Here is an 18,905-nt window from a genome sequence, read left to right as displayed (position 1 = left end):
TATTGGTGACGCAGTGTGTAAGCACTCGGTCAGCAGAGCCCCTCTTCTCGCGGCACCCCCCTGAGAAATCCACTCTCTGCCCAGCTTTCTCATGATCTAAACTGATAGTGACCACTCAAACTGAAGGGCAGGGGTGTTTTTTGGGGGTACAATCCCGTCCTGAAGGGCTTTTCCCCTGACTGGCAGGAGCATTGGCAGAGTGAGGCCCAAATCTTGGTCCCCCTTACCTTTCCCCAGAGAATTCCAGAAACGGCACGCTGAGGAGGGCAGGGCAGAAAACAGGGAGACTTGGCCTGAGTGGAGTTGGGTCCATTCCAATTGGGGTGAGCGCTGCAAGCAAGAAGAGAGCGGGGACGGATCCTGGGGCAGGTGGATTCTTGCAGCTTAGAAAATGATTAAAAAGTTTTCGAAAAAGAGAAGAAAATGATGACCCAAATGCCTAGGTGAGGGTTGGAGCCGGCACAGGGAGAGCGAGCAGTGCCCTGGAAGGTGGAGCAGCCCAGTGGGGGGTGGGGCGCATGGTTCTGGGCTCCTAGCTCCTGTCTGCATTGCTCTCTTCCAGATCTACCTGCACAATCACCTCTCGTTCATCCTTTACTACCACCGCGAGGACGTGGAGGAGGACCAAGAGCATATGTATCGCGTCGTCCGCTTCGAGGTGATTCCCCAGAGCATCAGGCTGGAGGGTGAGTGGGGAGGTCTGGCCAGAGGGGCAGGGCTGGACGGGCTGGGCTTCCACACCCAGGGGCTCCTCACACCTGGCTCCTGAAATGCCCTCTAGACTGATACTCCTGGGAATGGCCTTTGGCCTGACTGAGCCAGGGCCACCTCATTCCCATTCCAGAGGGGTGAGGGGCTAACATTTGTCATGCCCAGGGGTGCACACCTCACCTTTTTTAACTACCTCCCAGGAGGCAGCCTGCTGGCTACCGAGGAGGACCCAGAGGCTCAGGGGTTATAACCCGGCTGAGGGCAGGGCTGCAGGTTCTTCTGTTCTGCTCCCTCTGCTGGGTGAAGGATGGGCCCAGTCAGCAGGGAGGGAACTTGAGAGCCCAGGCCAGCCCTGGTGAGGCCTGCCCAGACCTGGTTTCAGCATCGCCTCTCATCCCTTCTCCCTCCCCACAGGGCCTGGCCTCTGGTCCACGCAGTGGTTTTCTAGCCTGTTTTCTTAAAGCTCTGGAAGTGCGTGTCAGACACAGTCTTAGACAGACCCTCGTGTAGGATGTAGACCAGCCACCTCCCCCCCCCAGGGCAATTACATGGGCAGACTGTGCTTGTCTGAACGTGGGGTCTTGGCAGCATCTGCTCTTGAAGCCTGGAGACCATGGCCAGTACCCAGCATGGGGCCTGGTGCAGCCGCTGCCCTCCAGTCGCTCCCAGTTCGGAGCCACCCTGGGCAGGGTTTCTGAGGCGAGAACAGTACTTGGAGCAGGAGCCCCTCCCCTGCTCCTTGCTCCCCCAGAGCCACAGGTGGGCTTGAACTCGCCTTTAGCAGGCTGACGCTTACCAGGGCACCTCACCTGACAAGTAAAATGTGCCTTTTCTCGGCCCTTGGGTTGAATGAATGACGTGAGGGACAGGTGAGGAAGTGGGGGAAGGAAGGAAGGAAGGAAGGCGGCATCTGTGGGACCGAATCATTAACGTGCCAGGAGGACTGAGTGAAGGACACACGTGGGGCGGGGTGAGGCGGCGCCATGTGCTCTGTGGGGTGCTGGCGGAGTGGAGGAATGGGTGGGAATGAATGATTGGCTGGCAGGTGCCTGAGAGGTGGGGCTCTAGGGAGCCAATGTCGCCAACTGTCCAACCCTCCCTTGGGCCCTGAAGTCCTGGGTCCTGGCAGCTGCAGCCCCCTCAGGACCAGACTGAGTCTCTGTCTCTCACAGACCTCAAAACAGATGACAAGAGCTCATGCACCCTGCCCGAAGGGACCAACTCCTCACCCCAAGAAATTGACCCCAGCAAGGAGAATCAGCTCTTCTTCACCTACTCCGTACATTGGGAGGTGAGGCGGCCTGGAGCAGGGGCAGGGAGGAAGGCTTGGGGCTGACCAAGAGATAAGTGCTCCCTCCCCCACCCAGGAAAGCGACATCAAGTGGGCCTCTCGGTGGGACACTTACCTGACCATGAGTGATGTGCAGATCCACTGGTTTTCCATCATCAACTCTGTAGTGGTGGTCTTCTTCCTGTCAGGTGAGTGGTCTCAGGAGTCTGCAGGTGGGGAGAACCAGAGGGCAGGGGGTGGGGGCTGCTACAGTGTTCTCTGGGCCGGTGTGGGTCACCACTAGGCATCAGGTGGACAGAGAGGTACAGGTTCTGTCTGCTTTGGATAGCTCACCCCAGGAAGTCAAATCCAAGGGACCGTTCACAAGTTCATGGGGAAATTCTATTCTCTCTCTCTCTCTCTCTCTCTCTCTCTCTGGTCCCTTTGTCCATAAATGTTTTGAAGGTTCTTTTGCTGCCGTGCCCAGGGATGGGCTGTGGTGTCCAGCCAGCCCTGCCCTCCTGGGCTCTAGTGGTGGGAGGGGAGGGGGGTTCTGACACAAACAGCAGATGAGCAGTGGGGTTCCCACTGAAGCCTAGCGCTGTGGCCAAGGGGAAGCGTGGGTGACAGCTCCTTTAGAGAAGGGCTGTGGTGGGAGGAGGGGCTCCACTCGGAGACCCAGGGAGAACCCTGCTCTGCAGCAGGCCAGGCTGAGCAAGAAGCGGGTGGTGGGCAGAGGTGAGTGAAGTCACTCACTTCATCAAATGAGAAGGCAGGAGAGCATGGTTGGCTGCCATCGAGGCAATTCCAGCCTGTCGCCACTCTACCACAGGGTTTCCGACTAGGCCTGTCAAGCTTCACAGGAGCAGACAGCCAGCCGCCTTCTCCCTGGGAGTGGCTGGTGGGTTTGAACCACGGACCTTGCAGCTATGGCCACCACCGTGGCCTGCTGGCTTGCACTGGCTGGATTGTGAGAGGCGATTGTGCCAACTCTGCTCGAGGTCGTGTTAGCTACTGTCGGTGAAATGTTTCCAGCGGGAGCAGCTGCTGGGTCAGGGACTTCACAGTGCAACATCTCAGTCCTTGAAGCTCCACGAGCTAAGCCTAGAAGCAGTGGCACTGTTAGCTCCAGGTCAGAGAACCTGGAGAGGTACCCAGGGCCATGGACGTACAGAGAAGGGGCCTCTGAGACACTAGGGCTGTCGAGAGGGGGAGCTGCCGATCTGCATGCAGAAGCATGAGGATTCGCCAGGGTAGGAAGGGGCATGCTTACAGAGGTAGTTAATGGCTGAGATACAGGGGCTTCCTGAAAAGCTGAGGAAAACCAACAGGCCGCCAGCACTGGGGAAGATGGGACTGGAGTGGAGAAGCTGGGGCTGCTCATCCTGGAGCATGAGGCATGTCATTGCCTGGCTGCCTTTTACCCCCTCCTTGGGGTCCCTCCCTGGACCTGAGACCCTGCAGCCAGCTGCACCATGCCAGGCGACAGGGCTGGTCATGCTGACGACTGCTGCCCACCGTCTGTTTCAGGCATCCTCAGCATGATCATCATCCGAACCCTCCGCAAGGACATTGCCAACTACAACAAGGAGGATGACATTGTACGAGGTCTTGGCTGGGGAGGGAGGGACCAGGAGGCAGAGGGCAGGATCACTGAGGGGGTGGGTGAGGGGCACCTTTTTGTTTCTGTGTGAATTGTTGGCCAGGAGACAAGTTCCTTCACATACCACCCGTGAAGGCATAGACCATTTTCTGAACGGCAATTGGCTGTTGTTGAAAGAATAGGAGCTTCCCATGAAAGAATAATTCTTCTAGTCGAATTTCCCCCAGAATCCCGAATCGTGCCTGGCACATAGTCCACACATGTTTACCGCAGCTTTGTTTATAATCAAGAGAAGCCAGGTAGAGCCCACTTTTGCCCCACCCGCAGAGAAGTTAAATTAGGACTTAGCTCCACCTGGAAGGTTGTGTAGACTTGAACACCGGCTGTTCAGGAAATGCCCGCAGCCCAGCAGAGAGTGCCACTGAGAGTGACAGGTGCACAGTGACACGTCCATGCCCACCTACGCACACGTCACAGTGTGGGGACCCAGGAACCAAGCTCCTCGCCTGGAGTCCATTCTGACTCATAAGGACAGAGCTGCACCGCCCCTGTTTGTTTCCATGACTACAGATCCTATGGGAGCAGACAGCCTCATCTTTCGCCCCCTGAGAGGCTGGTAGTTTTGAACTGCTGATCTTGGTTGGCATTAGCAACCCAGCACATAGCCTACTATACCACCTGGGCTCCAAAAGAGGCCTTGGAGATGTGGCACATCAGACACTCGTCTCTTTCTTACATCTTTGTATTTTTAGAAGTTTGGCAGCATTATTTACTCATTTTTGTTCATTGAAAATCATATCAAGAAACTAAAAACCGATTTTATTATTTTTCTTTTTAACTCCTACAAGCCAGAGCACCTGTTACTGCAGTTCAACTCCCGGTGTGTGGCAGTGCGGCCTCTCTGGGCCTTAGGGCTAGAGTTTGGGGGTGATTTCTCCTGCTGAACCCTGGCCATCCTGGTTGTCCCTTCCTGTCCCCTGTGGCGCTCTTTTGAGGAGCACTGACACCCCTGTGTTTTCAGACTGTGCCAAGAAGGGACGACCTGGCCCCTGAGGGATGCTCAGCCTGCAGGGGCATGGGTCTTTGGGGGCTGGTCCCTTTGGGCCTCCATCACTCTCTCTCTGGCCTGCAGGAGGACACGATGGAGGAGTCAGGGTGGAAGCTGGTACATGGCGATGTCTTCCGACCCCCGCAGTATCCCATGATCCTCAGCTCCCTGCTGGGCTCGGGCATACAACTCTTCTGTATGATCCTCATCGTCATCTGTGAGTGCACCGGAGTGCCAGGGATGTGTACCTCAGGGAGAGCAGGGAGGACGCCCAGCTGAGGACGAAGGCTTGGTCCTCTCGGCCTCCCGGGCCAGCCCTGTGTGCAGTGTCCACCACGACCATTCAGTCCCTGAAGCCTCACATCTCGGTTCTCTGAGGTTGGCCTCCTCTTGCAGCTCAGCAGTCAGGAATTGCACTTGAACAAAATTACATGACTTGCCCAAAGGTCACTTTGCCCAAAGGTCAGTGCCATGGGAGGACCTAACCAGGACCTAACCAGGCTCCTTTTTCGTGGTTTCAGTCAGCTGTGGAGTCCGTCTGCCTCGGTGTCCCTCTCAGCCCTGTCACCTCAGGCCAGCACTTCTCCCAGGGCCTTCGTTTCCTAGTCTGGAAACTGGGGGGGATGGGCAGGGGACAGGTAGCTTCAGTGAGCTAGCATCTCCGAGGCCCTTAGCCCCAGGCATACCTTTTCACAGCTGCCCTGTGGGCCGGCCAGGGCCTTGGAGCTGCCGTAACCCTCTGAGCCCCCACAAAGATCCCACGTTCTCCATGCGTGGTAGGGAAGTACCCAAGGGAGAAGGCCAAAGACCTCCAGTGAGAGTGGGTGGTGGGGGCCCCGGGCAGCCCTGACCCCGCCCTCTCACGCCCTCTGCAGTTGTGGCCATGCTGGGCATGCTGTCACCCTCCAGCCGGGGAGCTCTCATGACCACCGCCTGTTTCCTCTTCATGTTCATGGGGTAGGTCTGCGTGCTGGGGGTGGCTGAGGCCCACCACTCCCCTGTCCCTGACTAACCCGCCCCTGCTGCGGCTCGCTACTCTTTCCCCACAGGGTGTTCGGTGGCTTCTCCGCTGGCCGGCTGTACCGCACTCTGAAAGGCCACCGGTGGAAGAAGGGCGCTTTCTGCGTGAGTGTCCTAACGCGTTTGTTTCTTTGTCTCGGACAGCCCTGGGCCTGTTTCCCCATCTGCCCAGTGGGGTTAGCTCTCAGGGTTGTTGTACAGGTGGAAAGAGACGTGCACGTAAGGCTCCTTGCACAGTGCTGGCACTCGATCCCGAAGGCCCTGGGGTGGGGCACACAGACGTAGTGACCCTGGCAATGGAGGTGGAGCACCAGGTTGTGGCATCTCAGTCAGTGTGGTCGGGAACCCACCATGTGCTCAGGCAGCCACCACGCTCTGTGGCCTGGGGGCCTCCGGGTGGCAGGAAGGAGCCTCAGTTCTGTGTCATGAACGTTGCTTCTGCGTGCCTAGGGCTAGCCCAAAGACTGAGTAAGTGGGCAGAGAGCTAAGGTACTGGACTTGCCGCTCCGCCCCTAGCGGTGACATAGAGGAGGATTTTTCGGCTTCGGTGTAGAAACGAGGAGCTGTCATCCCATATCGAGCTTCTGGGAGAAGAGAGGTGTGGAGTCCAGCATCTGCTCCCCCGGGACTCAGAGCCTAGCCTCTGATGTTGCTGTTGCAACCCAGAGGCTCTGGAGTGGGGCTGAGGCTCATGGGAAAATCCTGCTATCTTCTCATTCCATTCCCCCAGGCCCTCTACCCCCAAACTCTTTGAGGCCCCTTGTAGATGTTGTCACTCCTGTACTCAGTGCCCAGTGTGTTCTCATTGTTGGACGGGCAGCCAGGAGGCGGGCATGGGACTGGCTCTGACCCGGGAACCAAACCACATTACAGACGGACTGAGGGTACAAAGCCGAGGCCTCCATGTGGAAGCCAGGAAAGGCTTTCTTGAAGAAAAGAGACAAGCTGAGTGCTGACAGGGTGGGGGGTGAGGGGCGCTGAGAAGCTGTGGTCTAGGATGCAGCTCCCAGCCTGCTCCCCTGCTTCTAGACAGCAACGTTGTATCCTGGGGTTGTGTTCGGCATATGCTTCGTGCTGAACTGCTTCATCTGGGGAAAGCACTCCTCTGGAGCGGTGAGTATCCTTCCCATCTCAAGGCTGGCAGCTGGGCACAGCCCCACTTCCTGCCACTCGCCTTCCCTTTTCTGAGCCCCAGAGCTCTGTTCCCATCCCCTGGAGCTCACTGGGGTTTCCCCAGCCCTGCCCATCCATCCGCCCTGCCCTGGCCCTGGCCTTCCTGTGACCTCCTCCGGACAGCTGACCAATGCTCACTTCTCTAAAGGGAGGTTTTCCACTGTCCAGGGGCCAACTGGGGAATTTCCCTTTGTTCTCAGCGGAGGGTGGGTGACCAGCTGCGGGTATAATCAGCTGGTGGCGGCAGCTCTGCAGGTGCGGGCGGAGAGGAAGGGGAGGATGACATGGGTCTTCCTGCCCTTAGAGCAGGGGTTCTGCCAGGCCCAGTCCAGTGGTAGCAGCTGCCTAGGCCTCAGTAAGTAGAGGCCTGAGCCCGGCTGGACTGGGCAGGTGGTGTCTTCTCATGGAGGCAGGAGCTGCCATTGCAAGCCACCCTCCCTGCGGTGTCCTCTATGAGGTCCTGGGCAGGCTCCCATGCCGGCCAGCCAGCAGAGGTGTAGAACTACACACTCATTGTAGAAACTGGAGAAGTTAGAGAAGACAACCAAATCCCGAGTAATCCAACTACCAAGGGATAAGTACTCAGTCTATAATGTGTACTCTTTCCATCTTTTCCCTAGTCCAGATACATGTAAAGCGGGTACTGTAACTTTAAAACTCTCAAATAATGTCAACTAGTAATTCACATTGGCCAGGGAGTGGGGTGGGGTGCCAGGGCCTCGGTAAAAGCACTGTGTCACTGCGAGAGAGTTAGGTAAAGAGGGAAATGGGAGTTGGTCTGAACCTCCCACCCTCCACTGAGGAAGTACTGTGGGCTTTACCAAGCGGAGGAGAGACTGTCCGTCTCCATAAAGATTTCTTGTCTGGGGAAGTGAGTTCCCAGGGGCCCTGCTCTGTGACAGGGTCCCTGGGTGCCCAGGGGCCTCCAGCCTGAGTGTAGGGACAACACTCATCCTGTGCATACACGTCTACGATGTCCTTCCACCTCCCTTCATCTTCCCAGATCTTTCCTCCTCTGGGACACCCGAGCTGCCCTGTGGCCCAAGGGCAGCTGTGTCCACAGGCCCTTCCTCACATGTGGCCCTGTGTACATGGCGCCCGTCAAAAGCCTGCCCCGGGTCTTATGGGGGCCTTGTGGGCCCTGTGTCCCCCAGGTGCCCTTCCCGACCATGGTGGCTCTGCTCTGCATGTGGTTTGGGATCTCCCTGCCCCTCGTCTACCTGGGCTACTATTTCGGCTTCCGCAAGCAGCCATATGACAACCCCGTGCGCACCAACCAGATCCCCCGGCAGATCCCCGAGCAGCGGTGGTACATGAACCGGTTTGTGGGGTGAGTTTATCTGCGTAGGGTGTCCCTGAGCTGTCCCCCAAAGTCCCGACCCCAACTCTGCCTGCTCTCAACGACCTACTGCCGGCTTAGCTTCCGCTCACTCCGAGCTAGTGAGCAGCAGCCAACAGCAACCTCGATGTTGACTGAGGACCCGGGCCAGGAAGGGCAGGATGGGAAGTGGGAGGGGTGATGAGACAGGTCAAATGCAGCACCTAAAAGTTAGGCACATCACCTCGTCTATTTGTACCTCAGTTTCCCTGTCTTTATAATGGGGAGAATGATCCCCACACTTGCTCCCTCTCAAGGGGCTACCATGCTCCAAACTGCTGCCAAAAGAGGGCACTCTTGCCATGCCCTTATGAGTTAGTTCCTGACCCTGGTCCTGGCCTGGCGGGAGCCGCGCTCCGTCTGCACGCGGTCTCCTGGCAGCATCACCCTTCCTCTCACCGCAGCATCCTCATGGCTGGGATCCTGCCCTTCGGAGCCATGTTCATCGAGCTCTTCTTCATCTTCAGCGTGAGTCCTGGGGTCTCGGCTTCACCCTGAATGGGAGTGAGAATCCTGCCTGTCTTGGTGGCTTTGAAGGTCAAATGACCTGGCAGGGGCACTCGGGGAGGTGTTTGTGGCTGGGTGGGTAGGGGGGCTGGCGAAAAGACCACGTCCATGAAACTGCAGTGTGGGGTCACCCCCAGGATTCGTCCTGAACCCCTAGCTTTTTGCATCTCAGTTACTCACTTTAAAACTCTGAGGAAAATGGGTGGGGGGGGTGGCCCTTGCCTCCCAGGGTCACCGTGAGGCAGAACTGCCTCATGTGAGAGGTGCTGGTTAGTGGCTGCGAAAGTGCAGATGGCCCTCCTGTCCCAGGAGGGCTTCCCAGAGTCACGCCAGCCTGGCTGCTGCAGCATAGTGTGTGATCCCGTCCCTGCCCTGCCGGGTTCCAAAGGGCACCGTTCCTGAACCCAGGTGGGGTGTGGAGGCCGGCCCCTGAAGGCCAGCTTGACTGTGTCCACCCACAGGCCATCTGGGAGAACCAGTTCTATTACCTCTTTGGCTTCCTGTTCCTCGTCTTCATCATCCTGGTGGTGTCCTGCTCCCAGATCAGCATCGTCATGGTCTACTTCCAGCTGTGTGCAGAGGTGAGGGCCGCCCCCCCCCCGCCATCAGCTGCCTGAGGAGGCTAGTCTGGGTTTCACGCTCACATACATACACACACCTCAGCCCTCTTCCTGGCCCTGAGGTCTTGACTCAGTAAGGTACTTGGCCCCATGGAGCCTCCACTTCCACTTCACACTGGACTTGGTGTCACCCAGCTCAGCTCACAGCAAAGTGGCCACCACAACTTGGTGAAAGGACAGCTGGCTTATCAGTCGGGAGTCCACCCCAGTAGTAGCTTTTCCAACAGGTTCTTGCAGCCGAGTGACCCGTCCTCCCTCTGGTGACCGACTCTTGGCAGGGCAGGTAAACCCAGGCTCTGGAACAAGCTGCCCAGCCCAGAGACCCAGCTTGCCGGGAGGGGGCGCTCAAGGGTCCCGTGAGCTGGCCTGCACAGCACATAGGAAGTGCCAGGCTGGAATTGCTAGCTACCTCCTTGTAACCCACGGTCCTGGTGTAACCACTATCACAGCAGAGAGAAAGCGTTTCCATCACCCTCCGACCTTACTCTTCTCACCCAGCGTCGTGAGCATGAGCTTGCAGGCACCTGCGACCCTCAGCAAGCGGCGGGTCTGCAGGAGATGTGGTGTGACTCTGTCCCTGTTCCTTCGCAGGATTACCGCTGGTGGTGGAGGAACTTCCTGGTCTCGGGGGGCTCTGCGTTCTACGTTCTGGTCTACGCCATCTTTTATTTTGTTAATAAGGTACTGCCCTCCTTAGGGGAGCTCCTTTTCCCTCTCAGGCCAGGAGGGTGCTGGGGGGCAGCGGGAAGCAGGGATTAGATGGCTGGGTCTTACTGTCTCTCCAAGAGAGGGGAGGGCAGAACCATGCTAGAACTGCTGCTGCTCTGGAGTCGGGACCTCTGGGGAAAGGAGAGAGTCTCTCTGAGAGTCTCCCTTGTCTGGGAGACAAGAGCCTGCAGGAGAAAAGCAGTACATGCACGTGTGCACGCGCGCACACACACACACACTACGTGGTGCATTCACGTGTCCCCTCACCAGGAAGGCAGGGCTGGGGAAGAACAGTCCTGTGTTCCCCCAAAGAAGATAGGCGAGAACAGGAAAATGACAGTGAAGACAGTTGGTGAGAGGACTTCAAGACAAGGTTGAAATTCATTGCCTCTAGAACCTAGGGCTGGGAGCTCAGGCTTCCTGTTCTGACCGTGCTAGGAGAGGGCAGGGGGCTTCCCTGCATCCAGGAGGCCAGCTGGCAGCTGGGCAGCCAGCCCTCCCAAGTGTGTCAAATGAAAGCGGGGCTCTGTGCCTGGCCTCAACTCTGCCCGTTTGCTTGGTTGGCTTCACTCTGCTGGCGCGTCTCTCTACATGGAACCAGAGGGCGCCCTTGAGCAGGGCTCGCCTTCACCGGCAGGTGTCAGCCTCAGGGAACCCTGGGGATGTGGTTGTGAGTTGAGCTGCAAACCGTGAGGCCAACTGTTCAAAACCACCAGCCATTCCTCAGGAGAAGGACGAGGCGGTCTTGGGAACCCACACGGACAGTTCCGCCCTATGCCCTAGGGCCTCTCTCAGTTTGCATCTGCTAGATGGCAGTGAGTTGGGCTTGGGTTTGGTCAGCCGCAGGGCTTTACTGGAGCCACATGCCCACCCCTCCGCTGTTTGCCAAAGCCCCTCAGATGATGTGTCCTGCTTGGCTAGCATCAGCCTGGTTCTAGGATCAGCAGTCCCAATAGAACCACTGTAGGGAGTGGGGTCCCCCAAACAAAGAACCTGGAAGAGGGAAGACAGGAACCAGCCACTGTCGTCCTCCACTGACCCCCGAGAGCGAGCACGTCACAGCCTCCGGTCCTTCCTCCCTTCAGCCCCACTCGGCCTCTCTGACACTCAGAGCCCCTCGTGGCCCTTCTCTGTGCAATGAGGTCTTTGGCCTGCTGGAGGCCTAGGCCTTCCGAGCTCTGCCTTCTGCCCCTTTAACCTCCATCCTGCACTCCCTCTCCAGCCATGAGAATGTTTCTGAGAATGGGTTGACCACACATAACGTTCACCCCAGTGTGAGTTGTCTTCTGGTTCCTGGCCTCCCAGGACGCTGGGACAGACCTGTTAGAACAGTCTAGAAAGTGAGTGTGTTAAGAAGAACTCAGGGTCAGATGTGAATGGAGGTGACGGGAGAGTCTCTGGAGGAGAGGCTGTAGGCCGAGGCTGACTTGCTGGCCTCCAGCTGGGCCCCTGGCACCATCCCCAACCCTGCCTGCTGCTCTGGCCTCCCAGCAGTCCACTCCTTAATCCTTGGGCCCGCTGCTGCCACTGCTACCCAGGCTTTCTGGTGCCTGTGTCTCTGCCTAGGAAGACTCACCTACCACTGAAGCGGTCTTGATATTGGGCCTTGGACTTCTTGCCCTTTAGACCCAAGTTCAAATCCCAACACCCTAGCTGTAGCTGGGTGGTGGTGAACCCCTCTGCGCCAGCAGTCTAACAGAACGCACACACGCACACACACACACAGTCCTGGTACACGTACAAGTGTGCCAGAGCTGTGCGCAGCCTTCCCTGGCCTCAGTGCTGCCACTACATCTTTGGGGGACGGGGTGGGGGGGCGGGCCATGTTGTGGGGCCGGCTGGCACTAAGCGTCCACCCATCTTCTTGCCCCCCTCGCGGCCCAGCTGGACATCGTTGAGTTCATCCCCTCCCTCCTCTACTTTGGCTACACGGCTCTCATGGTCCTGTCCTTCTGGCTGCTCACGGGCACCATCGGCTTCTATGCCGCCTACATGTTTGTGCGCAAGATCTACGCCGCTGTGAAGATCGACTGACTGACCAGGGTGGACCATGGCCAGGCCCACTCTGTCCTCGAACAGGAAAGCCACCCTGCGAGGGGACCCGCAGGCACGCAAAATAAAAGTAACTCCTGCTCGTTTGGAATGTGACTCCTGGCACGGTGTTCCTGGATCCTGGGGCTGCGCGGGGCGGGCGCCTGTAGATAATCCTGCATTTCCTTCATCGTCGTATTCCAGCTCCATGAGGGACGACTGTGTTGGTGGGTTCCCCCCACCCCTTTTTATTTCTTCCATGCTAAGAAAGTTCCCGCAGGAACTCTTGGACCAGTTTATTCAGGTTTGTTTTGGGTTTGAGCTTTTGGGGGGGTTTCTCCCCCCGAGTGTTTTGTTTTGGACAAGTGGATGGATCCAGGAAGGATAAATTCACCGTGATGCTGGGTTTTGGTCACTGGCGCCACCTCAGTTCCTCAGGGCTGCCGGCCGCCCCCATGATGACCTGGAAGAGGAGGTGCCGTGAGGGCCTCCTGGGGCTGTGTCCCTGCCAGTAGGCCTTCGCCACTGAGTCCAAGACAACACAGCGCTTCCCAGACCTGTGTGCTCAGTGCCAACCAGCCTCCACCACTCGTGCCCAAGAGGGCTTCAGCCAAAAGAGCAAGGCGAACCACCCTGGCACAGAGCATCAGGAGGGTGCTGTACCCAGCCAGGAGGAAGAGAAGAGACTTGCAGTAGCCTGGCCCCAGCACTGCGCCCAGGAACCTGGAACCTGGGGCCGAGTCTGTGTGCGGAGGGGTGACTGCAGCCGCCCCGTTGGGATTGCACTGTTCTGCAGGAGGCTGCCCCTCTCCCCAGCGTGTGCTGGAAACGGCCCCCTCTTTCTGTGGCTAGGGAGGGCCATCTCTGCCTGGGGTCCTGGGCCTCCATGTCCACACTCAGCGACACATACACACACCCAGCCGCCTCTCCAGAACTCCCAGAAAAGAAAGCGCTGTGAGGAGAAAGGGGAGGTAAGTCCTGCAGGGCCTACCCGAGGCCCTAGGGCTGGTCAGGGGGCCCAGGCTCTGGGCAGTTAGGATAGGGCTGCTCCACCCCAGCCTGTTCCACTCCCACTTCAAAACAGTTCGGCTCACGTCGTCCAAGACCAAACCCATTTTGGGTGAGCGGGTAAATGGGACTCCCAACTTGGGACACAGCTCAAGCTGCAGGGGGGCTAGCCACACCTCCAGTCTCCCAGTAGCCCTCACCAGCTCCACCAGTCCAGCCAGTGAGCTGCTTACTGGCCTCTTGGTGACCCACAGTGCCAAGCAGTGTCCACCAAGATCCCATCAGAGAGAAGGAACCCAAACTAGAGGATGATATTGGAGTCTTATTCATTCAACTTTGAGTTTGTCCCCCTCCAAGAGGTTGGTTGGTTTTTTGTTTGTTTTGGGGGGGAGGGAGGAGGAGTGGGGAAACGGCTCCCCTGAGGGGTCAGTCAGTATCGATTTCTCTTTTTTAACCCTCATCACTATTGTTTTTAATTACACAATGCCTGTATGCCTTTTTTCGGTCCAAACTGTAAATAAATGTGTCATCACCCGTGGTTCTGAGTCTGGAGTCTCCTGGCAGGGTAGTGTCATAGGAGGGAGGCAATTGCCCCAGATGGGTGGGGTTGGGCGGTTTCCCTCAGAACTCACGCATTCCAGGCCTTGGGCCCCTGCTGCTCCCCATCGGACTTGGTGAACAGTTGCCCGCCCTGTCCAACAAGCAGGAGCTTGCTGCTGGGTGGGAGCGTTGGTGGCATGAGGACTTGGATTAGTGGTGTGTCTTACAGCCACAACACTTCACCTGTATCATGGACACAGGACTTCTTCCAAGCAAGCAACAGAAAGGATTGATTGATGGGTCACCCAGGCCAGAGATGGAGCTCCACAGGCCTGGCTGCCTGCCCTCGGGAGGATTGGCAGCCTCAGAAATCTCTGGAAGGCTGCTCTGGGTCTACATGGACCTGACGGGAGGGGCTCGGTTCCATTCATTGGGTTTGGGTGTTGGTGGGATCGAGGAGCTCACAGACTAGCTTCAGTCCCTGTCTTGGCCCCGGTGAGGAGCCGGTAGAACAGAGCATTCCAGGCCTACATCATCCAGTTTGTTAGAATCAGAGAGAGAAAGCTACCTTCCTCTTGACTTGAATGTATTCAATATCTATCAACTGAAACCCACGAAACTCCAGGGAAGGCCTCAGATTGGCCTCACCCAGATTACTACGTACATGTCTTAACCACATGTCCTGCTGGAGTGGCCTAGAGGGGAGGGCAGGATGGTGATGGCCCAGCCCGAGCACAGGTCTTGAGTGTGCTAGATGCTGTAGGTTTTAGGCCTGGTGACAAAGAGGACATTTCCCAAGGTAAGGAATGTGAAGCAAGCAAAACATGACCAGTGATGTATCTCTTCCCCCAACTCCTTGTTTGCAGCGGAGCTGGTTCCAATTTCTGGACCTCTGTCCCAGGCACCCTCCCTAACTGGTCGGTCTCGGGTCGTCAGACCCCTGTTTCAGAAACGGTTACTAAGGTTTGTTAGGTTTTTCTAACCTTGGATTTTAAATAGTTGTACTGAGGTATCAGTGCAAACTGCAGGCAGTCCCCAAGCTATAAACATAACAGCTGATAGTTACAAACTAACCCATCTCTAACAGGTTACATTAAACCAGGGATATACGAAGGGTGCCCCCCAAAAACGATGCTCATTTGTTTTTTGATCTGAAGGGATAGTGCATTTGGAGTTTGTTCCACCAGGCCAGACTGTGAATCAAGCTTTCTATTTAGAGGTTCTGAAAAGATTGCCTAACAGTGTGTGACCAAAAGGCCTGATTTGTAGCAGACGGGGGAATGGTTTTGCCACCACGACAAGCACCTGCTCTTGCAGCCATCTCAGTGTGCCAGTTTTTGGCCAAAAAACAGCATACCTTTCTTGACCCTCACACCTTACTTACCTGACCTCATTCTATTTGACTTCTTTTTGTTTCCACGAATGAAGAGGGACATGAAAGGACAGCGATTTGAGGACACAGAAGAGGTGAGGACAAAGCCAGGGAGGTGCTGTCAGCCATTCAAACAGATGAGTTTGAAAAATGTTTCCAAGAATGGAATCAGGAGGACCTGATGCAAGGGGCTTAAGTGGAGAGCAAATGCCTTGAGAATGATTGGGGCAGGGAATGTATGGATGTGCTTTATACAATTGATGTATGTATATGTATGGATGGTGATAAGAGTTGTATGAGCCCCTAATAAAATGTAAAAAGAAAAAAAAAAAGAATGGAATCAGATTTGAAAAATGGAGAGTACTTTGAAGGTGATAAGGTAGTTTTGTAAAAAATTAGATAATAGAGCTTTGAAAAAATTCCATTTTGGTGGGGGTTGTAATTCCCTCATACAGTGGTTCGTAATACAGAGGCCCTACTGTGCAACACATCAAATGTTTGTTACTGTATTATGTTAAAGAGATTGCGTGAATGTATCTGCACGTCTCTAATGTTTTTCGTGAATAGAGAGGCACTGAGCATTCTAAAACAAACAAGTGATGGACATTAGGTGCTAACTAGTCTGACTTCTCCAGAATCGGGGCTGGACATACAATGCATTCTTGCACACTTTAGACCATCGCACGATGAAGATCCAGAACACGTCCTTCAAGCCAGAAGCCGCCTTCGGCCTGGGGCTGTCTCACTGCTCCGCGATGCTGCTTCCTGATTCTCCTGAAGAGCGTGTTTCTCAGAATTGAATGGAATCGCACCGTACCATACCGTGTGCATGCTGATTTGGTTTCTTTCGGTCTGCGTCTTAATTTGACGACTCACCCAGGTCCAAGGTACCTAGAATTTATTCCTTTTTTCATTTCGGAGGAATGCTCGAGGAGGGAGCCCTGATGGAAGGCCAGCCCCCGCCGCTCCACAGGAGAGAGATGAGACTTGCCAACTCCAGTGTGGGCAGTTTGGCCCTGCCCCCGGGGCTGTGACTCAGAATTGCCTGAGAAGCCGAGGTTGGGGTGGGTTGGGTTTCATGGTCGGCGTTACCACTATTTGGTTTCTCCCTCCATCTGTTGACCAACTCCTGGGTGGTTTCCCATGTTTTCCTATCCCAAACAAAACTGCCCTGAACTCAGAGCTGTCTTTGGCGATCTTGTCTGGGGTAAAGGCTTGCAGTGAAATGGTGGGCGCGGGGCGCGGGGGTCTACTACTACACTGTAGCCATTCCAATAGGTACCAAGTGGACCTCACCATGGTGTTCATTTCCATCTCCCCTCATGGAAATTTGCATTGGGCATCTCCTCTGCTTATTTGTTGGCCACATAGCTTTGGGGACGCATCTGTTCAGACCGTGCGTTAGTTTTCTTTCCCTGGGTGATTTGTTTTCTGACTGTTTTGAGACTCCCAGATGCCGTGGTTTTCACAAAGACAGTCTTCCGGGCCGTGCCTGTGAGAAGCGCAAGTCCCTGTGTCGATGAAGTCTGCTTTATTCTTTGACGCCCTTTGGGATCCTAACTAAGACCTCTGTGCTCACCTAAGAGCACAAGGGTTTTTGCCCCTGTGTTCTCGTCTAGACGTTTTCTAGTTTTAGGGTTGACTTGAGGTCGGTGACCCATTTTGAGCTACTTTCCGTAGACAGCGTGAGGTGTGGCTTCCTGTGCATTTTCGCACCCGTGGAAATGCAGCCGATGCACAGTTGGTTGAGAAGGCCGTCTTTCTCCTTTGCTTTGCGGCCTTGGATGGAAATGATCCATAAAGATGGAGACTTGTTTCTGTGGTTTCTGTTCTGTTCTAGCTCTGTCTGTTCATTCATGCATCTTGAATGTGTGTGAATTGGGTGAGGGTTTACATGTCAAATAGAATTTTTTTAAAAAACCCTGATAAAACATAAAAAATCTTATAAAACTGATTTTATAAAAACTGATAAAACAATTTTTTATCATTTTCAACAATGTATGAATGAAGCCTCCCAATGACGTGCTCTGCATTGGGATCTGTTTTATATCCCAGTTCCACACTGTTGGCCGCCTGGGAGAAGCAGACAACTGAGCACTCAGCTACTCGCCCAGCGGTTGCCAGTTTGAACCTGTTTTGCCCTAGAGGGTCAGTAAGAGTAGAAATGAACTTGATGGCATTGGGTTTTAAGGAATTTGACCCTTCTCCATTTGGTGAGAAGATGTGAGGACCGCGTGCATAGTGTCACGGGTTTTGTCTCGTCCACGTCACCCTGCACCTGGCAGTCCTGAGTCAGCTGGGCTGGTGGGCCCTGTGGATCAGGGGCCTCAGGGCTCACCAGCCTGAGTCAACATTCCGTTTTCCTGCTGAGTGAGGGCCTTCTTGAGTCTGCATGTTGAAACCGCACCCTTGGAGGAAAGTATCAAAGTCCCCAGAATTGTGATCAGGGCAATTGGCGAACACCAGTCATTGGCACCGTTTTTAGACAGATTTTTCTCAGATAGAAGAAAAAACCCGGTCCAAAGTTCTCTCCCAGGCTGACAAGATAGGCTTGAGGCTGGAGGTAAGCAAACCCGTGTGTTTGCTTTTTCGAGGGGCACCAGAAGTACCCTCATCTCGCCCCTTGGCAGAGTTGGGGAACTGCATGGAGACATTTCCTGCCTCAGCGCAGGACTGGAGAGGGGTGCTCCCAGATGGGCCTTCTGGTCTCCGTCCATGCGACCACTTTCATCCACCCCCCAAGACCTCCTGCTCCTTGGGCATGGCTGCCCTCCCTCGCTCCCGCCACAAAGAGGTGATGAGCCCGGGACCGTCCCAGCTGAGGGGAGACCGCAACACACGGAAGTCCCCGAGCTCACCAAACACAAGGCAGATGAAGAGATGGATCTACGCTGTAGCAGCAGGTGGTCAAAAGAGCTACAGAATCCTAGGGCGGAAGGACCGTGGGAGGCAGGGTGTTTTCCAGGAAGGGTGGTCCCCTGAAGAGGTAAAGTTGTAACACTGGAGCAGAGACGTGAATGACGAGTGGAGCCAGCGGTATAACTCTCTGAAGAAAGCGACTCCAGGCAGAGCACAGCAAGCAAGGAGATCCCCGCCTCTGAGCTGGAGGCTGCAGCCCCTTAGAGAGTGGTGTTGGCAAAGGAGGTGAGGTAGAAGGGCCAGAAATCAGCTCCTGAAGGCCTTGCAGGCCGGAGTGCCATGAGGTTGGCACCATCAAAGCCTCAGTCTGATCTCCATCTAGCACCCGCTCTGACTGCTAGCACCTGGCACATAGTAAGTGCACAGTAAATGTTGGTGAAGTCTCCTTGTTTTGCAGCCCTGTTGGACCCTTGGACTCCCTGAGTGCCCAGTGCCCAGTACAGAGGGGTTGCTAAGAGGTAGGGATAAACAAGTAGGAGTGCCCCGCCCCCCAAGGGTTGCTGAACGCCCCTGGCTAAGTCCAACGGTGGTGTGACAAAAGGTGTCACATAGCAGAGAAAGCAGCTTAGGCGAGCACCATTGTCCAGGACCTGAGAAGGTAAGGGTGCAGCTGGACCCTAATTTGGGGAAGAAAAGAATAGGAGGAGCCCTGGGGTTGTAATGAGTTGCCCTTGGGCTACTACTTGCAAGGTCAGCAGTTCCTTGGAATCTACCAGTTACTCCAAGGAAGCAAGGGGAGGCTCTCTAGTCCTAGAAAGATTCACCGTCTCACAAACCTAAGGGACAGTTCTGCTCTGTGCTGTAGGATCACTGCCAGTTGGGAACACGACGACAGGGAGTGTCGGGGAGCCAACACATACTCTCAGCCACCAAGCATAGGCAGCAAAGCCTGAGGAGGCCCATTTCCGGGATCACCAGGGGCTTGGGGACTTACTTAGTGGCTCACCCTGATTCCCCAGGGAGGACCAGGGGCAGATGTTTGGCACATAAGAGAAAC

General features: G+C 55.6%; 1 protein-coding gene across 2 annotated transcripts in view; it reads left to right on the top strand.

The window, feature by feature from the left end:
- Nucleotides 1-13,615, top strand: part of TM9SF4 (transmembrane 9 superfamily member 4) — a 44,663-nt gene extending 31,048 nt beyond the window's left edge. For both annotated transcript variants that reach the window (XM_075563808.1, XM_075563807.1), the window contains exons 6-18: nucleotides 563-686; nucleotides 1,884-2,002; nucleotides 2,079-2,190; nucleotides 3,512-3,582; nucleotides 4,717-4,849; nucleotides 5,508-5,589; nucleotides 5,682-5,757; nucleotides 6,682-6,765; nucleotides 7,980-8,155; nucleotides 8,608-8,671; nucleotides 9,172-9,291; nucleotides 9,922-10,011; nucleotides 11,923-13,615. In XM_075563808.1, coding sequence (XP_075419923.1) covers nucleotides 563-686; nucleotides 1,884-2,002; nucleotides 2,079-2,190; nucleotides 3,512-3,582; nucleotides 4,717-4,849; nucleotides 5,508-5,589; nucleotides 5,682-5,757; nucleotides 6,682-6,765; nucleotides 7,980-8,155; nucleotides 8,608-8,671; nucleotides 9,172-9,291; nucleotides 9,922-10,011; nucleotides 11,923-12,072 — 1,401 coding nt within the window. In that variant the 3' untranslated portion in view covers nucleotides 12,073-13,615. The remainder of the gene's footprint in view (nucleotides 1-562; nucleotides 687-1,883; nucleotides 2,003-2,078; nucleotides 2,191-3,511; nucleotides 3,583-4,716; nucleotides 4,850-5,507; nucleotides 5,590-5,681; nucleotides 5,758-6,681; nucleotides 6,766-7,979; nucleotides 8,156-8,607; nucleotides 8,672-9,171; nucleotides 9,292-9,921; nucleotides 10,012-11,922) is intronic.
- The last annotated feature ends 5,290 nt before the right edge of the window (nucleotides 13,616-18,905 follow it).

This window comes from Tenrec ecaudatus, chromosome 12, assembly GCF_050624435.1.
Source record: "Tenrec ecaudatus isolate mTenEca1 chromosome 12, mTenEca1.hap1, whole genome shotgun sequence".
Classification (NCBI taxonomy): Eukaryota; Metazoa; Chordata; class Mammalia; order Afrosoricida; family Tenrecidae; genus Tenrec; species Tenrec ecaudatus.
Note: the sequence above shows the minus strand (reverse complement) of the source record. Positions and strands in the feature narration are given on the sequence as shown.